This window comes from Lacerta agilis, chromosome 1 (assembly GCF_009819535.1).
Source record: "Lacerta agilis isolate rLacAgi1 chromosome 1, rLacAgi1.pri, whole genome shotgun sequence".
NCBI lineage: Eukaryota > Metazoa > Chordata > Lepidosauria > Squamata > Lacertidae > Lacerta > Lacerta agilis.
Genome location: NC_046312.1, coordinates 8,031,611 through 8,052,114, shown reverse-complemented (window position 1 = coordinate 8,052,114; position 20,504 = coordinate 8,031,611). Strand labels below are relative to the sequence as shown.

The 20,504-nt window shown below is 46.4% G+C and overlaps 1 protein-coding gene across 1 annotated transcript in view; it reads right to left on the bottom strand.

Annotated features, from left to right (window-relative positions):
• Nucleotides 1-9,751: 9,751 nt before the first annotated feature.
• The window catches only part of LRRC9 (leucine rich repeat containing 9), a 64,001-nt gene continuing 53,248 nt past the window's right edge, over nucleotides 9,752-20,504 (bottom strand). The window contains 6 exon segments of the mRNA XM_033172138.1: nucleotides 9,752-9,946; nucleotides 11,646-11,829; nucleotides 16,683-16,808; nucleotides 17,521-17,589; nucleotides 18,542-18,759; nucleotides 20,077-20,213. Of these exon segments, the coding sequence (XP_033028029.1) occupies nucleotides 9,792-9,946; nucleotides 11,646-11,829; nucleotides 16,683-16,808; nucleotides 17,521-17,589; nucleotides 18,542-18,759; nucleotides 20,077-20,213 (889 nt within the window). The 3' untranslated portion in view covers nucleotides 9,752-9,791.

Below are 20,504 nucleotides of genomic sequence, written 5' to 3'. Positions count from 1 at the left end.
TGGAACTCACCACGAACAACTTCCTCGTTCTCTTAGAATAGCAATGGCGTCCACCTGAGAGGTGCCGGAACTGAGTTCCACCAAGTTCCTGCTGAAAAAGAAAGCCCTGGTCCTGTCCATGAGGCAGACTGAAGCTGTCACCTTGGGCAACGGAATCCAAGGGGCACCTCTGTGGGCACCTCCACCGCCCTAGAAGCGAGGAAAAGTTCCGGAAGCTTCTGGCGAGATTTTGTGAGAACCCTCATGCGACCTTCACAACACCCTGATAAGCAAGGCACACTTCCTCACATACTGGGGTCTCAGGAAAGGTTGTGTGAGAGCACTGGAGGCCTCCACGTGATTTCTTGGGGCTCTTGCACAATCTCAACCCCAGTAAGCTTTGGTAGAGGTGCCAAGGGCATCTGTGCAGGGCAGCACTTTCCTGTTTCACCACAGTGGTGAAATGGAACTGATGGCTCTTGGATTCTGGGAAATGTCCATTCTTTCAGGCAGTAGAGGCACGCCACAGAAGAGGACCTGGCTTCCATCGACAGCATCTCCATAGCAAGTGATGGCAAAGCTCCTTCTCTGCCTGAGACCCTCAAAACTTTCTGCTAGTCAGAATACTGGGCTACATGAACAGCTTGCTCTGACCTGGTATACGCCAGTCTCCCGTGTCTCTGACTCCATCCAATTCGCTGAAGACTGTGCAAATAACAACTGACTCATTATTCTGCAGCGTGTCTTCTGCTGCGGGGTTTACATAGCTGCCATGGCAGCAATGGCGACAAGTAGGCACAAATGTCATTGCAGCTGTGGATCAGCACAGTGTGCTTGCATTATTACAGGGACGCGGGTGGCGCTGTGGTCTAAACCACTGAGCCTCTTGGGCTTGCTGATCGGAAGGTCGGCGGTTCGAATCCCCGCGACGGGGTGAGCTCCCGTTTGTTCTGTCCCAGCTCCTGTCAACCTAGCAAGCTGAAAGCACACTGGTGCAAGTAGATAAATAGGTACTGCTGTGGCAGGAAGGTAAAGTATGTTTCTGTGCGCTCTGGCTTCCATTACGGTGTTTCTGTTGTGCGAGAAGCGGTTTAGTCATGCTGGCCACATGACCCGGAAAGCTGTCTGTGGACAAACGCCGGATCCCTTGGCCTGAAAGTGAAATGAGCACTGCAACCCCATAGTCGCCTTTGACTGGACTTAGCTGTCCAGGGGTCCTTTACCTTTTACCTATTACGAACACAAAAAAGCTACCGGTACTGGCAATGCATGTACGGTTGCTTCTGCAGGGTTGAGGCTCAACGAGACAGAGGTTTGGGTGAACCAGTGTCTCGCCAGTTATCCATGTTGTGTAAATGACTCTGAGCTGCATTTTACATGGCGCTGCCCTTGTAGACTGCTTGGAAATCGATGGCACAATTATTATTTTTTTAGTTTCCAAAATATTTTTTGTTGCTGGTGGCGCATCAGGCCAGCATAGCTACCCCTCTGAAAGTTTTGGGTTGTGTCTAACCAAGTTCTACTCAAAGCAGAACCACTGAAATGACTGAACCTAACTTAGTCATGTCCATCAATTTCACTGGGTCTACTCAAGAGTATGACTAATGTTTTAATCAATTTGTGGTTTTATTTTTCATAGATTATAAGACACACTGTGAAGTCTCTCGGATTGAAGAGTAGGCCACTAAGCAGCAGAATAAATGAAAATAGGCTAGGGGACTAAAATGGCAAGGGGAACTTTTAGATTAAGGGATTCAAAGTGGCCATTACCCACCTTGCCTGCTACTCTAGGGCTTATTGATTGCAAACATTAATTTTCCAAATTACAATTTCTGACTGGGGGGGGGGCGGGGATCTGTTTCCCTTCCACCCCCCCAGCTTTTGCAGAGAAACACGTACCTTCTTTCAATATTTACAGAAATGCTTAAAATAAAACAAATAGCCAACTCAGCTTTTGTAGCTGGAGTCATTCCAGACAGATGGGAAAAGGCCTGCAAGGCTGGGAGCAGGTTTTCCAGGACTCACGAACAAGATGGCCTCCTGTACTCACCATTCAATAGTGAGTCCCATTGGGTTCACTGGGGCTTGCTCTCGGGTAAATGGTAAATGACTGCATGTTCAATTGAATGACAGATTTAGGCATGTGGCTAAAATCATCTCAATATTTTTAACTGTTTGTAATATAAACGAAACGAAAACAAACATATAGTATTTTTCTTCTGAAAGGTTGTTAGCACAAAACAGTAGGTCATCCTCAACACACTTGCTCAGCTGTGACAAGTTGATTGAAAACAGAATTTCCAAGGCTTTATTAGACTGATGCTTTACAAAAAAGGTTTGCTTTTTCACGGCTGCATCTAAAAAAAAAATATCGGTTTGACCAGGAAGAACACTGCAAAGCTGAAATAACTAAAATCCATGAGTTGGTTTTTGTAAACTGGATATTAGGACAACTTTCTTTCAGCAAAGGGGGAAGGGAGAAGGGAACTTCCAACCAAACAAAACAAATTAATTAAGCATTTAAGACCCTGGGTTTTACAAATTGAAGCATTCCAACTCCACTGGTAAAGTTCTTCTGTAATACTTTTTCTTTTTAAATAGAATGCATGAAATATCTTCCAAGCCAAAACTGTCTTTATTATTTGAGGGAATGTAGAAAAGTGGGGCATTTGCCTTTAAGAGTTTCTCCCGTTAATGGAAGGGGAAAGAGCAGTGAGATCAACAAGCAAAGTAGCTAAGTACACTGAGGTCATTTGAAAGCTATGAGTTCTATAGCAGCGGTACAAGACAAACCTGTCAGCTTCCATCCCATTAAACAAGCTATGAGCCATGTGTTAGGCACGGCGTGATTATGGGCAAATCTCGACCGAGCTACACCCAAGTGTCTGCTTCTCTATAAATTATTCAAATCCTTTTATGCAAATAATGTTTCAAGGAAGCAACGGGGATCTGTAATGGCCGGGAGAGAAACATCCATTTAGAAGAATTAAAGACTGGGCAAAAGGTACAGCATTTTTATAGGCCAAGGCTTCTGAAAACTCTGCAGAATCGATACATTCTGAAAGGTTTGCAGCAGGACACAGGAGTGTACACGAAGTTACAGGTTTTGCTGTCCTCCTCTCCCTTTATCCAAGAGGAAACAAAAGATTGATGCGAGCAGACATCATCCTACTGGTTTTTGAAGTCTGGGAGGAAGAGGTTTGTTTGTGTGTGTGTGTTTCTCACACACAAATGCACTACAGCTATATCCAGGAAGTTTGGATAGATGGGCTTTTGTTTGTGCCGCCGTGAAAAACAAACCGTACCCTTTTCTGAAAAAGTACACCATTCGAATTTCGGAAGAGGGACGCATTGCAACAGCCACACACACCCTGTAATTGTTATCTTATTTTTTTAAAATATATATATATACTTGGAAAAATATACTAAATAGGACTTAAAACGAGAAGGCAGACCCCAAACAGCAAGAGGATTTGAATCAAGAGCTGAAAGCAGAGTGCTAGAAGCAGACCAGGCAAACAGAGCTTCACACACAAAATAATCACATCATCTGGAGGAAGCATTCCCCTGTATGTTCTTCCCTGTCACATCGTATCTGCAGATATTGCTTCGTTCCAAGTCCATACTTTCTGGAAATGGGAAAAACAACAACGAAACCATGTGCAAGTGTGAATGCAGAGGTAGGCACTCGCGGGGAAGAATTGTGCCAGCGGCCAGTAGGTGCGTAACCCCTTCCATAGCTGTCAATTCTTTTCCTGCAGATGCACCCCCCCCCCACTTGACTTCTGTTTCCAGAGTCCAGGAGAGAATTAGCCAGCACGGGATACCCTCCACCTCCCTACCAATTCCCTCCCGCAGTTACCCAGTATCTCTGAACCAAGGTTGGGGACCGCATCTTCTCCTTGTGGTCAGCATCTTGTTCCACTCTGAAGGCACTTTGGTATGACTTGTTTACTGAGCGTTCATCCTGAATGGTTTGCAGGGAGGTTAGAGGATGCGGGCTACCTGATGAGGATTCATTCTGATTTCTGTGCGGGGAGGTTAGATGATGATGCATCAAAGCAAGGGCTATATACCCAGTGCTTTTTTTTCTGGAAAAAGAGGTGCCAGAACTCACCATGAACACCTCCCTCATTCTCTTATAATGGCGCCCACCTGAGAGGTACCGGAACTGAGAGCCATCAGTTTCATGGAGTTTATTTCAGTTTTAATAAAAACAGTCAGTCATCAGGTGTGTCTGTGTGGGTGCTCCCCCCCCCCCCAGGCCCAGGCTATATATACTGTATGCACACCCTAAATCACACCTGATAGGCTAGTTCAAACTTACCTTCTGTAGCCGGATTGGACAGCTCCAATGGACGATCATATTACTACAGTACGTTCTAAAATCCTAGGATTTAAAGCTCCAGACATAAGTTTTTCTTGCTGGGAGAAGTCTGATCTTTTGGGACAGCGGGTTTGTTGTGCAAGAACTCCTAGTCAACTATAATCGTGTGACCAGGGGGTACTGCATGCGTGGCATAAATGGTTGGGTGTTTTTGCACACAAAAACACATTTTTGTTTCCCCCTGGCTAGTAGGTTTCCTTGAATAACAGTCTTCCAAAAGGTCTTATTTAAGCACTTTCTCTCCAAGTCGCAAGGGCTCCCCCCCCCCATCGACTTTGGGTATAATAATTTCTCCCTTATTTCAGGCAATGAAGATCAAACCTATAGATGGCATTCAGGGCTCTAGAAGAAAATAATCTCTGCAAGGAAGGCTGACATACATACATCTTTAATAAAATTATGACAAAAATGATCATGGCAGGATCATTCTGCCTTGTGTGTCTTGTTAAGTCTGAAATGAAGGCGCTTCCATACTGCAGTTTATTGTTGACTCTGTGCTGACCACAAATGCTTTCTTCTTCTTCTTTTTGCAGCATTCATGTGACATTTTCCTCATCAAAATGCCACCCCATATCCCCACCTTTACTGTTTTTACTGTTTTTGTGAGGGTGGGTTTTTGTGGGTTTCTTTTTAAAAAAAACACAAATTGGATTCCTCGCCGAAACGGTGAATTCCGATTAAATAGGGAAATAATATGGGATGACATTTTGAGGAGGGCGCCTCCATTTGGGCAGTGCAATGAAATGCTCACGCGCGAGAAAATGCAAGTCCGTGATAAAACCCTGGAAGATCAAAATTGTGAGCACCCTCCAACTTTTAATAAGTAAGTGCCAAATGTCAGCAGCTTTTTGATTCCTTCTAATCTTGGAGAAGACAAAATAAGCCTACCGTAATAATTTCCAATTTGGGAAGAATATGTATCAAATCATACATTTTAAAAAAAGTTGTTGCACCATTCAAATGGAGAATGCTGTCACTAGTCTTTTAAAAGTGCGAAGTTTTGCACACTTTTTCCTCGCAGGTATTAAATAAGAAACATTTCAGCCACAGTGAGGGGAAGTCTGGTAAATGCCCCCCCCCCCCGGGATCCCTGGCTGGATCGCAAACACTCCAGCAGTGGTATCGGGTATGGCTGCACACAGCTTTAACATTTTCTGACGCACCAAATCAGCTTGGCTGGTTGGTTTGCTCCCTCAAGGATGCTCTACCGATGTCTCCTTTTAAAAGAGCACCCCAACACTCAGCACCCATAGCCTCACGAGGGGTAGCAGCTCCAAAGAACCCAACGCAACCTCTAGCCCATCAGCAATTGGGTAGTGCAGGGAAGGACAACCATTGCTCTCTCCTCCTGGTATCGCTGGACCAAAATTCCCATAATCCCTGAACATTCAGCCATGCTGGCTGGGGCTGATGTGAGATGGAGTCTATAATCTGGAGGGCTGCAGGTTCCCTGCCCCGAAGACAGAGGGTCAGCTGGTTAATGGCCACAAAACGGGGCTCTTCAACCACCACCCCCCATTTCAGATGGCCATGCACATTCCATACACTCTCCTACTATGTGCCAGTGCCATTTCCAATGTGGCAACCCCAACATTTGCCAGCTTCTATGGTTCCACTGTGTTGCCGTGCTGTGCCCCCCTTGTGAGGACTACCACACCTGATTCCCCCCCCCAAAATATATATGCAAGGAACACCTTTCTTCAGTTCCACTGGAAGAGCACTTCTTGTTTTTCTTTTGCAGAATGCCAGAGGGTTTAAAGTGTTTGGGGGAAGTTATGTTTGGAGCTCGGTTGGCAGAGCATGAGACTTTTAATCTCAGAGTTGTGGGTTTGAGCTCCACATTGGGCAAAAGATTCCTGCTTTGCTGGGGGTTGGACTTAGAAGACAGCCCTGTTTAGGGAAGCTTTCAATGTCTGACGTTTTATCATTTTTTAAATGATTATTTTCATTAATTCTGTTGGGAGCCGCCCAGAGTGTCTGGGGAAACCCAGCCAAATGGGTAGGATATAAATAAATTATTATTATTATTATTATTAGACCCTTGGGGTCCCTTCCAACTCTATAATCACCAACTCACATTTTCAGCTCTCCGAATATATTATTTTCATTCATCACTTGTTACAGGGACAGTCTCCCATATGAATTCCATATCCTGAGCCGACATATTTTAGGAATGGATGTCAACATCAATTTATTCCTTGCTATTATCTTTTCTCCAAAGCCACCCCTGCCAACAATACTTCCATCAGAAAACCCTTATGCGACCGTAACAGTTACATCTTATACTCAACCCCCAGCACCATAAGGTCAGGTTAAGGGGACGAATGCTAGTATGGTTATCAATCCACAATCCGTCAACAGTTATGTATTAAATCTGGAATAAACATGGGCCCCCTATGGAGCCGCATCTTTTCCATTGATAGCTAAGGCACACCCCTGATTTGCAGTGCAACAGTGCTGAGGCTAAAACTATACATGGAGGTCAATTGTGTGATTGTTTTCATAAAGGTATAAATTCCAAATCGGCCTGGGCAGAGGAGTCAAAGTGTCAGAGGAGCTGTTAAATGTGTTGTTTGCCCATCTCCTCAAGATGTTTCTCTGGGGAGTGAAAATATAGGGGAGAAAACATAGTTTCCAGTAGGGGGAAGCATGGTGCAGCGGTACCGCTCACCTGACCTCCTGACCCCTGAGTCACTGCTGCTTATCAGGACGGAGAAGGGTGAAGCGCCAGGGAGGTTGGCTCAGTGCAAACAGGCCAGCAGGAGCACGGGATTAGCTCTATCTACATCACACTGACGTTCCTGCGACTTCTCTGTCTCTGGGTAAGCAGCAGCAACGCAGCTATTGGGAGGTCAGGTGAGCTTCACCACTCCCATCCCGCCATCGTCTGCTGTTGGTTATTTTCTGACACAGGTGGAAAAGCAGGCTGGGGAGGGAAGCGCTTTTGAGCAGACAAATGAGAGAAAGGGAGAGGGTTAAGCAGCCCCTCTCCCTGCCATTCTTCCAGCTGTTATTGGCCTCCCCGAAGGCTGCTTTGCATTCCAGTTGTTGTTTTTTTAAGGGTAGAACTGATTGCACTACCAATAGTCACATGTTAACTGGAGCCTAAGCGTCCCATTTGGTCCACAGTATCCTATTCAGTCCTGGATCTGGGGGGAAAAATCAGGCATGCTTCATCAACCTTAAGAAACTTAAATCAGTTCATTCATTTCAGTCTCTGATTGAAGATATAAAATGTGAAATTATGGAACAAATTCTCCTGGGGTGTAACTCAAATTGGGAAAGCAAACATCTGGATACAAATGTAAATCAGTGTCAAAACTAGTGTTCGTTCCTCTTGCAGCTATTTACAATTTGTTCGATCCTGGAAGTGCAACTGCACCGTTTCTGAAAGGAAAAGAAAGGAAGTCAAATGAGAAGGGTTATATTAATTCAAAACAGGGATGCTACAGGACTTTCTGTGACACAGGTGATGAACAGGTGATTTTATTTATTTGGTACATAAAAGGTAAAGGTAAAGGGACCCCTGACCATTAGGTCCAGTCGTGAACAACTCTGGGGTTGTGGTGCTCATCTCGCTTTACTGGCTGAGGGAGCCGGCGTTTGTCCACAGACAGCTTCCGGGTCACGTGGCCAGCATGACTAATCCGCTTCTGGCGAACCAGAGCAGTGCACGGAAACGCCGTTTACCTTCCCACCAGAGTGGTACCTATTCATGTACTTGCACTTTGACATACTTTCGAACTGCTAGGTTGGCAAGCACAGGGACCGAGCAATGGGAGCTCACCTTGTCCCAGGGATTCGAACCCCCAACCTTCTGATCGGCAAGCCCTAGGCTCTGTGGTTTAACCCACAGTGCCACCCGCATATTTGGTACATACTATTTCACTAATCTTGTGTAACTGAAGGCAGTGTATGCAAGGCTCTGACCAGACCCTCCTAAACCTCTTTAGCTTATGGAAGGTGGCTACATTGTGCACCCTCCAATAGAAATAGGCAAATCTGACTTTTTTGGATTCCCTCCATTTCTCATTTTTCTAATCTTAAACTCTGTTCTTCACATTTCCATAACAATCAGTGATTTAAAATGAAATCCTTGTGAAAATTCACCATTTTCGTGCAAACTTCTAATAATCTCATTTTGGTATGCAGTTTTGTCTAATCTGCACATATAATATACAGAGCAATTACCCCTCATATATTTTTTACACACTGGTTGCTTGGAGAACTCCCATCACAAAACCTGGAGAAATGCAAATTTCAAGGGATATCTGTTTGAGTTCACATATCGATTTGAGATAAATTAGATAATTCATCATTAAAACTCGAACAAAACTAAATATCTTCCCCACCACGAATCTCATACTATGTCCTAGGTTTCCAGAACTGATTGCTTACAAGATAATTCTTGCCATCTACCCATTAAATTTTTATTCTCCCATCTAAGCAACACAGCTGAACAACAACAACAAAAATCAACGATGCCAAGGGCCGAATTAACTAAGAATTCACTTCATTCCTATCATGTATGGAGGAAAAAAGGCGGAACCCAGAGCCACTTTTAACATCTCATATCAATGACCCGAGTGCAAAAATATGGAATTGACACAGTGCCAGATCAATGTGGTGGTTAGAGTTTCAAATCGGCACTTAGCCATGGCGTTCATTGGGCAACCTTTGGCTAGTTGCCCTCTCTCAGTCTTACCAACCTCACAGGGTTGTTGTGAGCCTAAAAGGGGAGGAAAAGAACCGCACATATCACACTAAGCCCTTAGAGTAGGGCTTGACTGCAGCCCCATCACCCCTGACCATTGGCCAGGCTGACTGAGGTTGATGGGAGTCACACACCATTTGGAGGGCCACAGGAACAGGAGCCTTCTCCCATGGGCTGAGGTCCCTTTAGCCCCCCCCCCAAATATTTGAGGGAGCTGGCCGCCCTCAAAGTTGATGGGCATTTCCATTCAGATGGTGTGCATGTGATCGATTATGTGGACTGTGGCTTACCTGCCCCCCCCATATTTTATTCAAGTCTGCACCCCTGGCCACAGGTTAGGCAACCTTAACTTAGGAGGACAGGTGCGATACAACCACTAAAACCCAGGCAAAAAATGAAGAGCTATCCTTGGCTCTTTAGAAGTCTTCTTCCCCTGCTGATACATGTATTCTGCATTTGGTCCTTTATTTTCAGCCAGAGGAGTGACATACGGGAGTCTGCAAAACGTAGCTCACACCAAGAGAAAGATTACAGGTGGGTAGCCGTGTTGGTCTGCCATAGTCAAAACAAAATAAAATAAAAAATTCTTTCCAGTAGCACCTTAGAGACCAACTAAGTTTGTTCTTGGTATGAGCTTTCGTGTGCATGCACACTTGAGAAAGACTGTGTGATCAGTCGCATACCTGCACTCTCCTTGCTGGTGTGGCAGGTTTATGTGGTTCGAGAAGGGCCGCTCTGTGGTGCCCCGTGGGCTGGAAGGTTGGCCGAGGCAGCTCTGACTTGCCTGATGGCGACCTCCGCATGAATGCTCCGAGGGTTACACACGCCCTGTGTGGCGTTCTTGGATTTCTTACCTGAAAGCGGAACTGTAAAATCGGCACTTTTCAAACTTAGGGACGCCATTGTTTTACACCAGAGGTTGGCAACCTAAGGCCCATGGGCTGGAAGCAGCCCATGAGGGTCGCTTAACCAGCCCATGAGTCGCACCTGAACCGAGCCGCCCACTCGCCGAGTCCCTGCGCGCTGCACTAAATCGGCGTGGCATGGCGTGGTGTAGGGACTCTCTTTTACAGCTCCAGAAATTGCTTCTGTGCATGCCCAGACACTGGAAATTGCGTCTGTGCATGTCTGCGGCGCCGGAAATCGCATCTGCGCTTGCCCAGACGCCGGAAATCGCTTCTGCACAGGCACGAATTTTGGGGTCTGGGCATGTGCAGGAGTCACGTTGTGCCGGCCCGGCCCACGGAGGATTTCCACAGGAGTGATCCGGCCCTTGCCCAGTAAGCCTTGCCGACCCTGTTTTACACCAAGGGAGAGGAGTCAAGTTTGTTAAAGGGAAAACAATACTGCAGGCAGCTAACTGAACCAGGCTGCTTCTTTGGGCGATTCTGCCTTTAGGTGATGTTTAGCTTGGGACTGGTCCCTTGCGCTGGAACTCAACTTGACCTCGACATTGCAGCGCATCGTTAAAACTGCGGAACTCCTTCCCACAGGAGGCCGGGATGGCCCCCAACTGGGATGGCTTTAAAAGGGGATTAGACAAATTTATGGTAAGGAAAATGTAAAGGACCCCTGGACGGTTAAGTCCAGTCAAAGGTGGCTATGGGGTTGCGGTGCTCATCTTGCTTTCAGGCAAAGGGAGCCGGCGTTTGTCCACAGACACCTTTCCGGGTCATGTGGCCAGCAGGACTAAACCGCTACTGGTGCAACAGAACACCGTGATGGAAACCAGAGTGCACAGAAACGCCGTTTACCTTCCCGCCGCAGTGGTACCTATTTATCTACCTGCACTGGTGTGCTTTCGAATTGCTAGGTTGGCAGGAGCTGGGACGGAGCAATGGCAGATCACCCCATTGCGGGGATTTGAACCGCCGACCTTCCGAACGGCAAGCCCAAGAGGCTCAGTGGTTTAGACCACAGCGCCACCCGTGTCCCTACAAATTCATGGAGGAGAGGGCTATCGATGGCCCTGATGGCTTTGCTCTGCCTCCGCAGTTGGAGGCAGCAATGCTTCTGAATGCCAGTTGCTGGGAACCACAGGGAGAATTTTTCTTGTGCTCTAATCCTGCTTGAAGGATTCTGGTTGTCCACTGCGAAAAGAGGATGCTGGACTAGATGGTCCATGGGCCTGATCCAGCAGGCTCTTTTCATGTTCTTACGTTCATCTAGACTCCCCATGACATTTCTGGGGGTGCTTATGTACAGTGGTGCCTCGCAAGACGAAATTAATTCGTTCTGCGAGTCGTTTCGTATTGCGAAAAATTCGTCTTGCGAAGCACGACCATAGGAATGCATATGAATTTAATTCCCATTGGAATTCCATTGAAATTTTCGTCTTGCGAAGCACGACCATAGAAAAATTCGTCTTGCGAGTCACCTAAAAATCGCAAAACCCTTTCGTCTAGCGAGTTTTTCGTTGTGCGAGGCATTCGTCTTGCGAGGTACCACTGTATTGGGTCAGAGACCTGTTGGGGACCCTGTTGTGCCATCTTAAACCAGCCAAGTGGAAGACCTGAGACTTAACCCAGAGAAAAATAGAGAGCACCATGGCCGATTTACACTCACCTTTGACGGACTCACTCCCAACCAGCTCGTCCACAGAATGAGGGACGATAAAGTCGCCCCCATACAAATAGTTGATACCCGCATTCAGGTTCACGTTGGCTATCTTCAGGGGACAAGGTTTGGGGAAAGTAGTTTGCAGCACGGGGAATCCATAGTCTATTGGAGAGTTGGCAAGAGGAAAGACCTACATGGTGAGACATCAGGGGTATTAGTAAGTCTCATCTCTCAGGCTCGGAAATGCCGCAAAGAAATAGGGAGGGAAAGTTACTTACCCCCCAACTACTATGGTCATGCGGCCCCCCCCAAAAAAAGTTAATCCCCTGGGCTAAAAAGGGTTCCTCAGTCCTGCTCTCATTTCAAAGCAGGATACATTTCCATTCTCCTTAGAAAAATATTCTACTATGTGCGAGACTGCCTTACAATTCAGACGTTTCCTCCCAGTGTCCAGTCTGAGGCTGTGACAATTTTATTGCTGCTGGTTAGCGCACTCACCCATTTTCCCCAAGCTCTCAGTCCATAGAGATCTGCCTTGACTCCATTTCCCCCCCTTTCACAATTCAATACTGCCTGCAAAACTACAATCCCCATCAGGCTTTGCTCCCCTCCTCTCTCACAAGATTCCACCACCAAGGGTCAAGGGCTATGTGTTTGCCTCAGTGCCCTCTGTAAAAATAAAAAATAAAAGCACGTTTCTGCCTTTCCCTGTTGGATTTTCCTGCAAGGTTCAGTGGATTATGTTGCCTTTGCTTTAGCATGAGCTGAAGCCTAACTTAGTCATGCTCGTTAATGTTAGTGGGTCTACTCTTGAATAAAACATGGTTGCATTGTCAATCCCCAAGTTTCCATCACGCCCTGCCTTTTTTTGTGAAAGATCACAGGGTGGAATTAAATGTCACATTACGACGAACATCCCACTTGCGCAAGCATTTTTGCTTGCCAGACAATTCCCCCTCTTCCCGGACCGTGTGCTGTTTTGCAGGCTCCCCCAGCACAGGTTTTTTTTCTTTGGCGGGGAGGAAGGAGGACGAGGCCCCATTGTGCAAATGGAAGTCCTTATGCAGGGCTTTTGCTGATGGGCCTCTTAAAGCGAATCCCACCTTTAGACCGTGACCAAAACACCAATGAATTTTAAAATAGCTAAACCCAGTTGAAATACGAGCCCTAAGAACCGGGCAGGAGATTTGAGAACTGGTGCACCCCCCCTCCCCCAGGTGAGCTCCCCCCCAGGATCACATAAAATTGGTTTGCAATATGAGCTGAGCTATATTTCCCTCCAAGGAGGAAGTAGATTGGCCCATTTCTAAACGTGCTCCGCTAATAATTTCTGGGTGCTGCCTCTGCAAGCAGCAAAGCAAGGAGATGAATGGGGTCCTTCTGAGCAGGAGGGGCCCTGTTGCATGCAGTTGGGTGCTGCCTCCCCTGTCCTGGTAAGGGAAGCAAGGGTGAGCCACAATTTTTTTTTAATGCTCCCCCTTTCCATTGAGCCAAGCTAGACTAGTCACCTACAGCTTGCTTCTGGGCCTGAGCCCAAGAAACTACAGGTGCATCCCTTTCAGAAACTGTCGCCAGTTTACGTTGATTGTGTTTAACACCAGTGCTTCCTTCTCCGCCTTCGGCTGCAGGGTTTAAAATTCGTTCCCACTCTTGCCGATACCGTTTTTATGTGCTTCTTAATATTCGACACACAGAAGCACCGCCTGTCCGTAACTCATACAGGTAGGGCTGAAGGAATGAGGAAAATACAACAGGCCCCATAGAATCAGGAGTGGGGAGGGGGAGCCCCACTCTACAGAACCTTGGTTCCAGGAGCAGTTTGGTGGGACTGGAATACAGTCATCCCATGGTTAGCTGTCGAACAAATCGGTTCCTGGGCGCCACAAACCCAGAAGCGAGTGTTCCGGTTTGCGAACGTTTTTCGGAAACCGAACGTCCGTTTCGGCTGTTCGCGTTGTTTTCGGGGCCAATCAGAAGCTGTTGGATTTCGAACGCTTTGGAAGTTGAACGGACTTCCAGAACGGGTTGAGTTTGAGAACCAAGGTACCACGGTACCAGCTAGGACTTCAACCCAAGGCTTGAATTGGATATGGACTTGGCAATATCCTGTAGGCAGGCAAAGCTTGCAGGGGGTGGAGCAAAAGACCGATACTATCCCACGTGACGCCACCATGTCCCGCCCCCTTTTACCAGCCCAACTTCTCCAGGCGATGCCATAAACTAGGGGTGTCTCTGACTTATAAAAGAGTCAGGCAGGCCCAGGAAATGCATCCGGCAGTAAAAATTTGCCGTCAGGGAAAGATTCCAATCTAGGCTTGCCGTACCATTGGATTGATTCAGGGGATCTTGGGAACAATCTGTACGTTATTTGGCTCAACCATTATAGCGTTTTTACCCTCATGTAAAAGTTTGGGTGGGGGCTAATGTTTTGGTTTTCTGCTCCCATTTCCAAAACGTTTCCGGAGCACCTTGGAAGAAAACAAGGCGCTAATGAAGATGCTTTCTTCTCCTGTGCGAAATTTCCTGCGACATTTAACACCAAAAACGTATTTTTCAAAGAGAAAACGACAGAAGATCTTGCTTCTCAACTTTCTAACAAGCACTTAGGAAAGAACAGCTTTGATGTCGCGAAGGAAACCGAGAAATCGTTTGTTGTTCCACTTCGGTGGCCTAATGAGATAATGCCTCAGTTCTGTTCTAGCTAACGAGGCAGAGCATCTTCACTGAAGCTTTCTGAGAAATCCCTCTCTCCTAAGAGAGGGGAGGCCTTAGCACTCTTTCGGCAGCTGCACTAATACGGCCATGTTTTTTATTTTTAAGTGATGTCCAACGTATAAAAAGCATAGGTCAGTTTGGAAATAAAGGCATTTACAACGTGCTTCAACTCGCTTCACAGCACTTAGAAGCCTTGTATACAAAGCACCACATCTTCAAACAGCAAAACACACACACACACACACCAGTGTTCATTTTTGCAAGGCAACCCGCCGAGCTCTTGGCTCTACAAAGAGGCAGGTGCTGCTTCTGATACTGTAAACATGGCAAAGATGTCGCCTAATGTGTTTGTCGGACTGGGGGCTTGGGGCATCATAAACTGAGCGAGTTTTCACGCAGGCTGGAGCAGCCTTCACCAACCGGGTGCCCTCCAGATGTTCTGGACTACAACTCCCATCAGCTCCAGCCAGATTTGGGAGTCGTGGTTGAAAACATTTGAGTGCACCAGGTTGGCGAAAGCTGGGCTAGAGACTGCGGGTGGTGGACGCTCCTAAATTACACCCCTAAATTTTAAAAGGCTATCAATAGTGTTGTAGTCAAATGACGTATGCACAAACATGTATTGCGGAATGGTACTCCTCCTACAAAGGAATGCTAGAATCACAGAACTGTAGAGTTGGAAAGGACCCCAAGGCTTATCTAGTCCAATCCCGTGCAATGAAGGAAGAGGGGTGTGAGGCCATTAAGCTCAGAGTCTAAAATAAGGGTGGGAGCCTGTGGTCTTGCAGGTGTCAATGGGCTCCAACTCCCACCAACCCCCAGCCAGCACGGTCAATGCGCGGGGGTAACATGAGGGGGGGTTGTAGCTCAGCACCATCTGCAAGGCCACAGGTTCCCCATTGCTGGTCTGAAATTAACTGCTTGCATATATACAACTTCTTGCGTACACACACATGCACACCCATAGAAGCTCTGGAAGCGCATTGCAGCGTACACAGGGACGGACAGTAATTAAATTGCATGCACTTCCTGACGCACGTATTGGAATCACAGCAGTTTAAAAATCTGGTGTGGTCTTGTTTACGTTACACAAGCATACAAACCTCCCGCAGGCAAGTGTGAGGATCTGACCTTACACCAAAAGCAGCAAGGAGAAGATTGTACCGCACATCATTCAGTCTTACCTCTCAAAGACTCACTCGACCGTTCACATAAACCAGTCCGCCATCCTCCTTCTTCCTCCTTCATCCCTCCTCTGCCATCCTCCTTCATCCTCCTTCTTCCGAACCCCGTCCTTTGCCCAGCCACATCCAATTCATCCTCACAAAAACTCTGCCAGAAATCACTTATTGGCTGTACCCATCTATATGTCAAGTAAGGTCGATGTGTGGTAGTGAGAGCTGGACCATAAAGAAGGCTCATCGCCAAAGAATTGATGCTTTTGAATTATGGTGCTGGAGGAGACTCTTGAGAGTCCCACGGACCACAAGAAGATCAAACCTATCAATTCTGAAGGAAATCAGCCCTGAGTGCTCACTGGAAGGACAGATCCTGAAGCTGAGGCTCCAATACTTTGGCCACCTCATGAGAAGAGAAGACTCCCTGGAAAAGACCCTGATGTTGGGAAAGATGGAGGGCACAAGGAGAAGGGGATAACAGAGGACAAGATGGTTGGACAGTGTTCTCGAAGCTACCAACATGAGTCTAGCCAAACTGCGGGAGGCAGTGGAAGGCAGGAGTGCCTGGCGTGCTCTGGTCCATGGGGTCACAAAGAGTCGGACACGACTAAACAACTAAACAACAACAACAAGGTCAGTGGGGACTAATTTGACTGTCCCCCGATAACTAGGGTGGCAGCGGGGATGGTTCACCCAGAATAAAAAGTGAATCGCAAGCATACGTTCAATGTCGTTTGCTGCTGCAGGAAAGTGTTTTTTAAAAAGAAATAAAGAGGGGAATGAACTGACTTTGCAAGTCCCGTCAGAAAGTGTTATTTTTGTTCTCTGGGTGCACAAGGATTATCGTTCTGGGTAGGTAACAGGACCCGGCAGGAGTATATGCCACCTTTGGAACTTAACGGTAGCTCAAGGTAGCTGTGCCCCTGTGTGGAACTAAAAAGCCCTCATTACTGAACTGTCATGGATACCAGCACCCAAACATGGCTGCCCCTGAATGTGACCCAAAAACATGCTGGTTATTTAAAAAGGATGGAAGAGGAAAAGAAGACACAAAAGGCAATTTCTGAGCTGACAGAATCACATCTGCCTCGGTCCTCCCCAAAATGGTAAGAGGCCTAAGCAGATCTTAATTATAATAACTGTGCTTTACTTGCTGTTCTAGCAAATGGACTTCAGCCCTTGCCCTCTCTTCTGGAGTGACTGTTACTCCATCCAGCACCTGAAGGTTGGGTAAGTGGAATACAAGGAGCGGGCGGTGGCAAATCTTGCGGGACACCTGGGATGTGGAGAGGAAAGAAGACAGTGGTGAAACCCAGGTGTTAAATCAAGTGCATTTTGCTCACATCCCTTCCAGAGTTTCAGGTTCGGGTTTAGGCCCTAGAATTAGCTAACAGATGTAACATAACACAGCGAAGACAGGTGTAACACAACACAGCGAAGACAGATATAACACAACACAGTGAAGACAGATGTAACATAATTTACAGTAAGTACCCATGGAGGGAAATCTTGTTTCTAAATTTGCTATATGCGCACGCATATGTCCAAGACAAACTCAGGATCTGCTTTCAGTCTTGTCCCTCCCATTGTGCTTTCTAAAAGGCATCATTTTAGAAGAGGAACATATACAATTTAATGACTACTGTCTTGCACTCAAAACATTTCCAGGCTTTCTCATTGATATATTTACTATCAAATGGTATATGACCTGCTTGGGCATACCAAAACACACAAAAAAACCCACTGTACTTAACATCATGAAAATGAGTTCCGAATATTCCAGAATGAGATCGTAGAATAACAGAACTGTAGAGTTGGAAGGTACCCCAAGGGTTATCTAGCCCAACCCCCTGCAATGCAGGTATCACAACTAAAGCATGCCAGGCCTCTTTGTGAGCACTTCAGTCTTAATGCAGCACCCTGTAAAGCACTTACTAAATAGATTGTGCATAATTAATGGGATGAAGGTAAACCTCAGCTTTACTCACCGGATTTCCGTATATCGAGAGCTCTTTAATGCATGGAAGACAATCGAGCTTTTCAAGTTCTGACAACTCCTGTCCCAAGATTAAAAAGGTTGTATTCAAGAGCCATTGAAAGCTTGTCTGCGGAATGCAAGCACTGACAGTCTTATGCAGGAATCTTCATGCAGCTTTGCTATGGAGTCCTTCGGGGATCACTTTGGGCAGGAATGGGGACCCTGTGCCCCTACAACTGCAACTGCCATCAGCCCTAGCCAGCCTGGGGAATGGCCAGGGATGATGGGAGTAGTGGTCCAAAATCTGGAGGGCTGCAGATTTCCCAGTCCTATTCCAGTCTATTCAAATCATGACTGCTAATTCCCACTTGACCATTTGTTGGCTCAATTGTTTCTTGACTGATCCTAAGAGATAGCGGCACAAGATCCATTGCAAATAGGGATGGGGCAGAAATTTATTTCAGTCCCCATTTAAAGGCAAGCCTACCCAATTCGCCCTTCCCAAAACAGTAAGTCAATCGAAATACAACCATCCTTTCAAATCTGCACTTCTCCAGATTTTTGCAGTGCAGTTCTCCAGCCAAGTGTACCAAAAAAAAATGCATATACCAAGGTAAAGTATGCAATGCAATGCTCACATAACATTTCATTGCATTAGGGAAAATTCATTTGCAAAAAACCGTGTGTTCTAGGCAAAGCTGGATACAAATATGTGATCATTAGGAGGAATTTGCTGATGAATCTTCCAAGAGGACTTTTTAAAACACGAATTTGCAAACTGATGCGGAAATTGGAGAACTGTACTTTGCAAAAATGAGAAATGGACAGAAATCAAAATGGATAGATTTTCTCTTTCCTATTCTTAACGGCAACAAGACAAGCTGAGTGCAGAATTCAGCACGAGAAACTTTTGCATCCAGCCTTCTCCAAGCTGGTGCCCCCCAGCTGTTTTGGACTGCAGTGCCTAAACATCTGGAGGGCACCAGGTTGGGGTAGGCTTGCTCTGCTCTCTCCCATCAGATCCACTGTACCTGAATTCTATTGAGGCCAAGGAAAAGCTTCTGCAGCTTCACCAAGCAATGCAAATTGTTCAGTTCTCTCAGGCGGTTCTCCTCCAGGTGAAGCGCCACCAGGGAGCTCTGCTTAGCAAACGAATTCTCATGGATTGCTTTGAGTCGGTTATGATCCAGCACCAATTCCTGTAGAAGCTGCAGGCCGTCAAGCCCCTCGATCTGGCTGATCTCGTTGCCTGCAATGGCAAGAGCAAAGGATGTGGAGTGTAACAAAAGCAGACAAGTACAACACTTCCTGTTTGCCCAGAGTGGACACACAGGGGGATGTTGCTACAGCCAGGAGGACTTCCTGCATGTGACCAGGTGGATGGGCGTGACCCTGTAAAAAGGGCCAGTCACACAGCCATTTTCCTCTTGCTCTGTTGACCTCTTCAGCTCTTGATGCTGTTCTCTTGATGTATTTTGCTGTCTGCTGGCTTTTAGCCAGCAGCACATGGGCTCATATCCCTACATGGGATGAACCCACTCTCTTTCCCGTAACTACAAGCTAAAGGCTGCCTTCAGGGAACCTACTGTGAACTGAATGTAAGTAAACTTATTGTTATACCTTTAAAGAAGACTGTTGTGTCTTTGTTCTTTTTAAGAGGGAACAAAGGGGATTTACCAGGATCAAACCCCATCTGGACAAGCCAGATTGGATTGCTTAAGTAAAGAGATTCAAATGAATCTACCAACTAGCTTCCTGCTATATACTGAGGAATATACTCTGCTACTGACTCACTAGCGTGAGTGAGGAAGAATAATATTTAATCAATATATCCTCTTCTATTATCCACAACATTCCCACAAAGGTGTGTGTTGTGGGGGAGGAGGAACACAATTGACAATTTAAGGCAAAATGTGGTCCAGGGACACAGGCAAACTTACTTTTAAAATAGTGACAGCCTTTTGATTAGGGACGTGGAGGAATGCATTTTAAACGGATTTATAAATGGAATTTGGCAGTTTCAACCTGACTGAGCATTGCCTGCACAAATTGCATTTTGTACTGAGCGCATTCATGTCTGAGCTGTTCATGCATTGTTGGTGGGTCTGTGTGTTTGTTTGCAGATACAAAATCATGCCCCAAAATTATGTGCATTATACATACATGTATAGAAGAATCAAGTCCCATGCCGTACAATATTTCTGCAGCATAATTTTGTATGCATATTAATAACACAATGCATTTTTATAGTTGTTGAATGCATTGTGGTATGCAGCGGTTTGCGCATGCGCAAACTCTGCAGAATGCTTCTGTGCGCCGCACGCGCTCCGGGTTGCACTTCCGGGTTACCGGAGTTCATAACCTGAAAAGTACGTAACCCGGAGCGTACGTAACCCGAGGTACGACTGTACTACAAGCTGAGTCTGCAACCAAATGTTGCTGTGCTCCAACTCAGGATTCCAGCCCAACCCTCAGACCTTTTTACAGACTTCTCTTCCACCCCCCCCCCCAAAAGATATCATATGAATACCTTACAATGACTGTTTATACTACTGTTGTTACTTACCCTGTAAGAACAGAAACTTCAGGTTTTTTAGCCTGCTAATCTGCAGCAAAGCCAAACTGGCAATCCCATTGTAGCCCAGATGGAGGACCTCCAAGCTTTCCATTATCGGAGACAAGCTGTCATTGCCCGCCACGTCCCTGAAACAACAAGGGGACCATGTCAGGGGTCAGAGCACAGCCACCAACTGCCAAGAAAGGAATTTACATACAGCTCCCCCCCCAACCCCACTGCACAGAGTTTTGCTAGAGCTTTGAAGCAGGGGTGGGCGAGGACACCCCGTTGCTGTTAAAACAGCGGTGCTGGAACCCCCACCATGGACTTCGGGGCATTAACATGGAAATCCACTCTTCCCCCAGCAAAATGCCTGACAGGAGGAAAAGTGGAACAGCTGGAAACCGCTGCTTGCTTCTATTTAGTAAAAGTTTTAT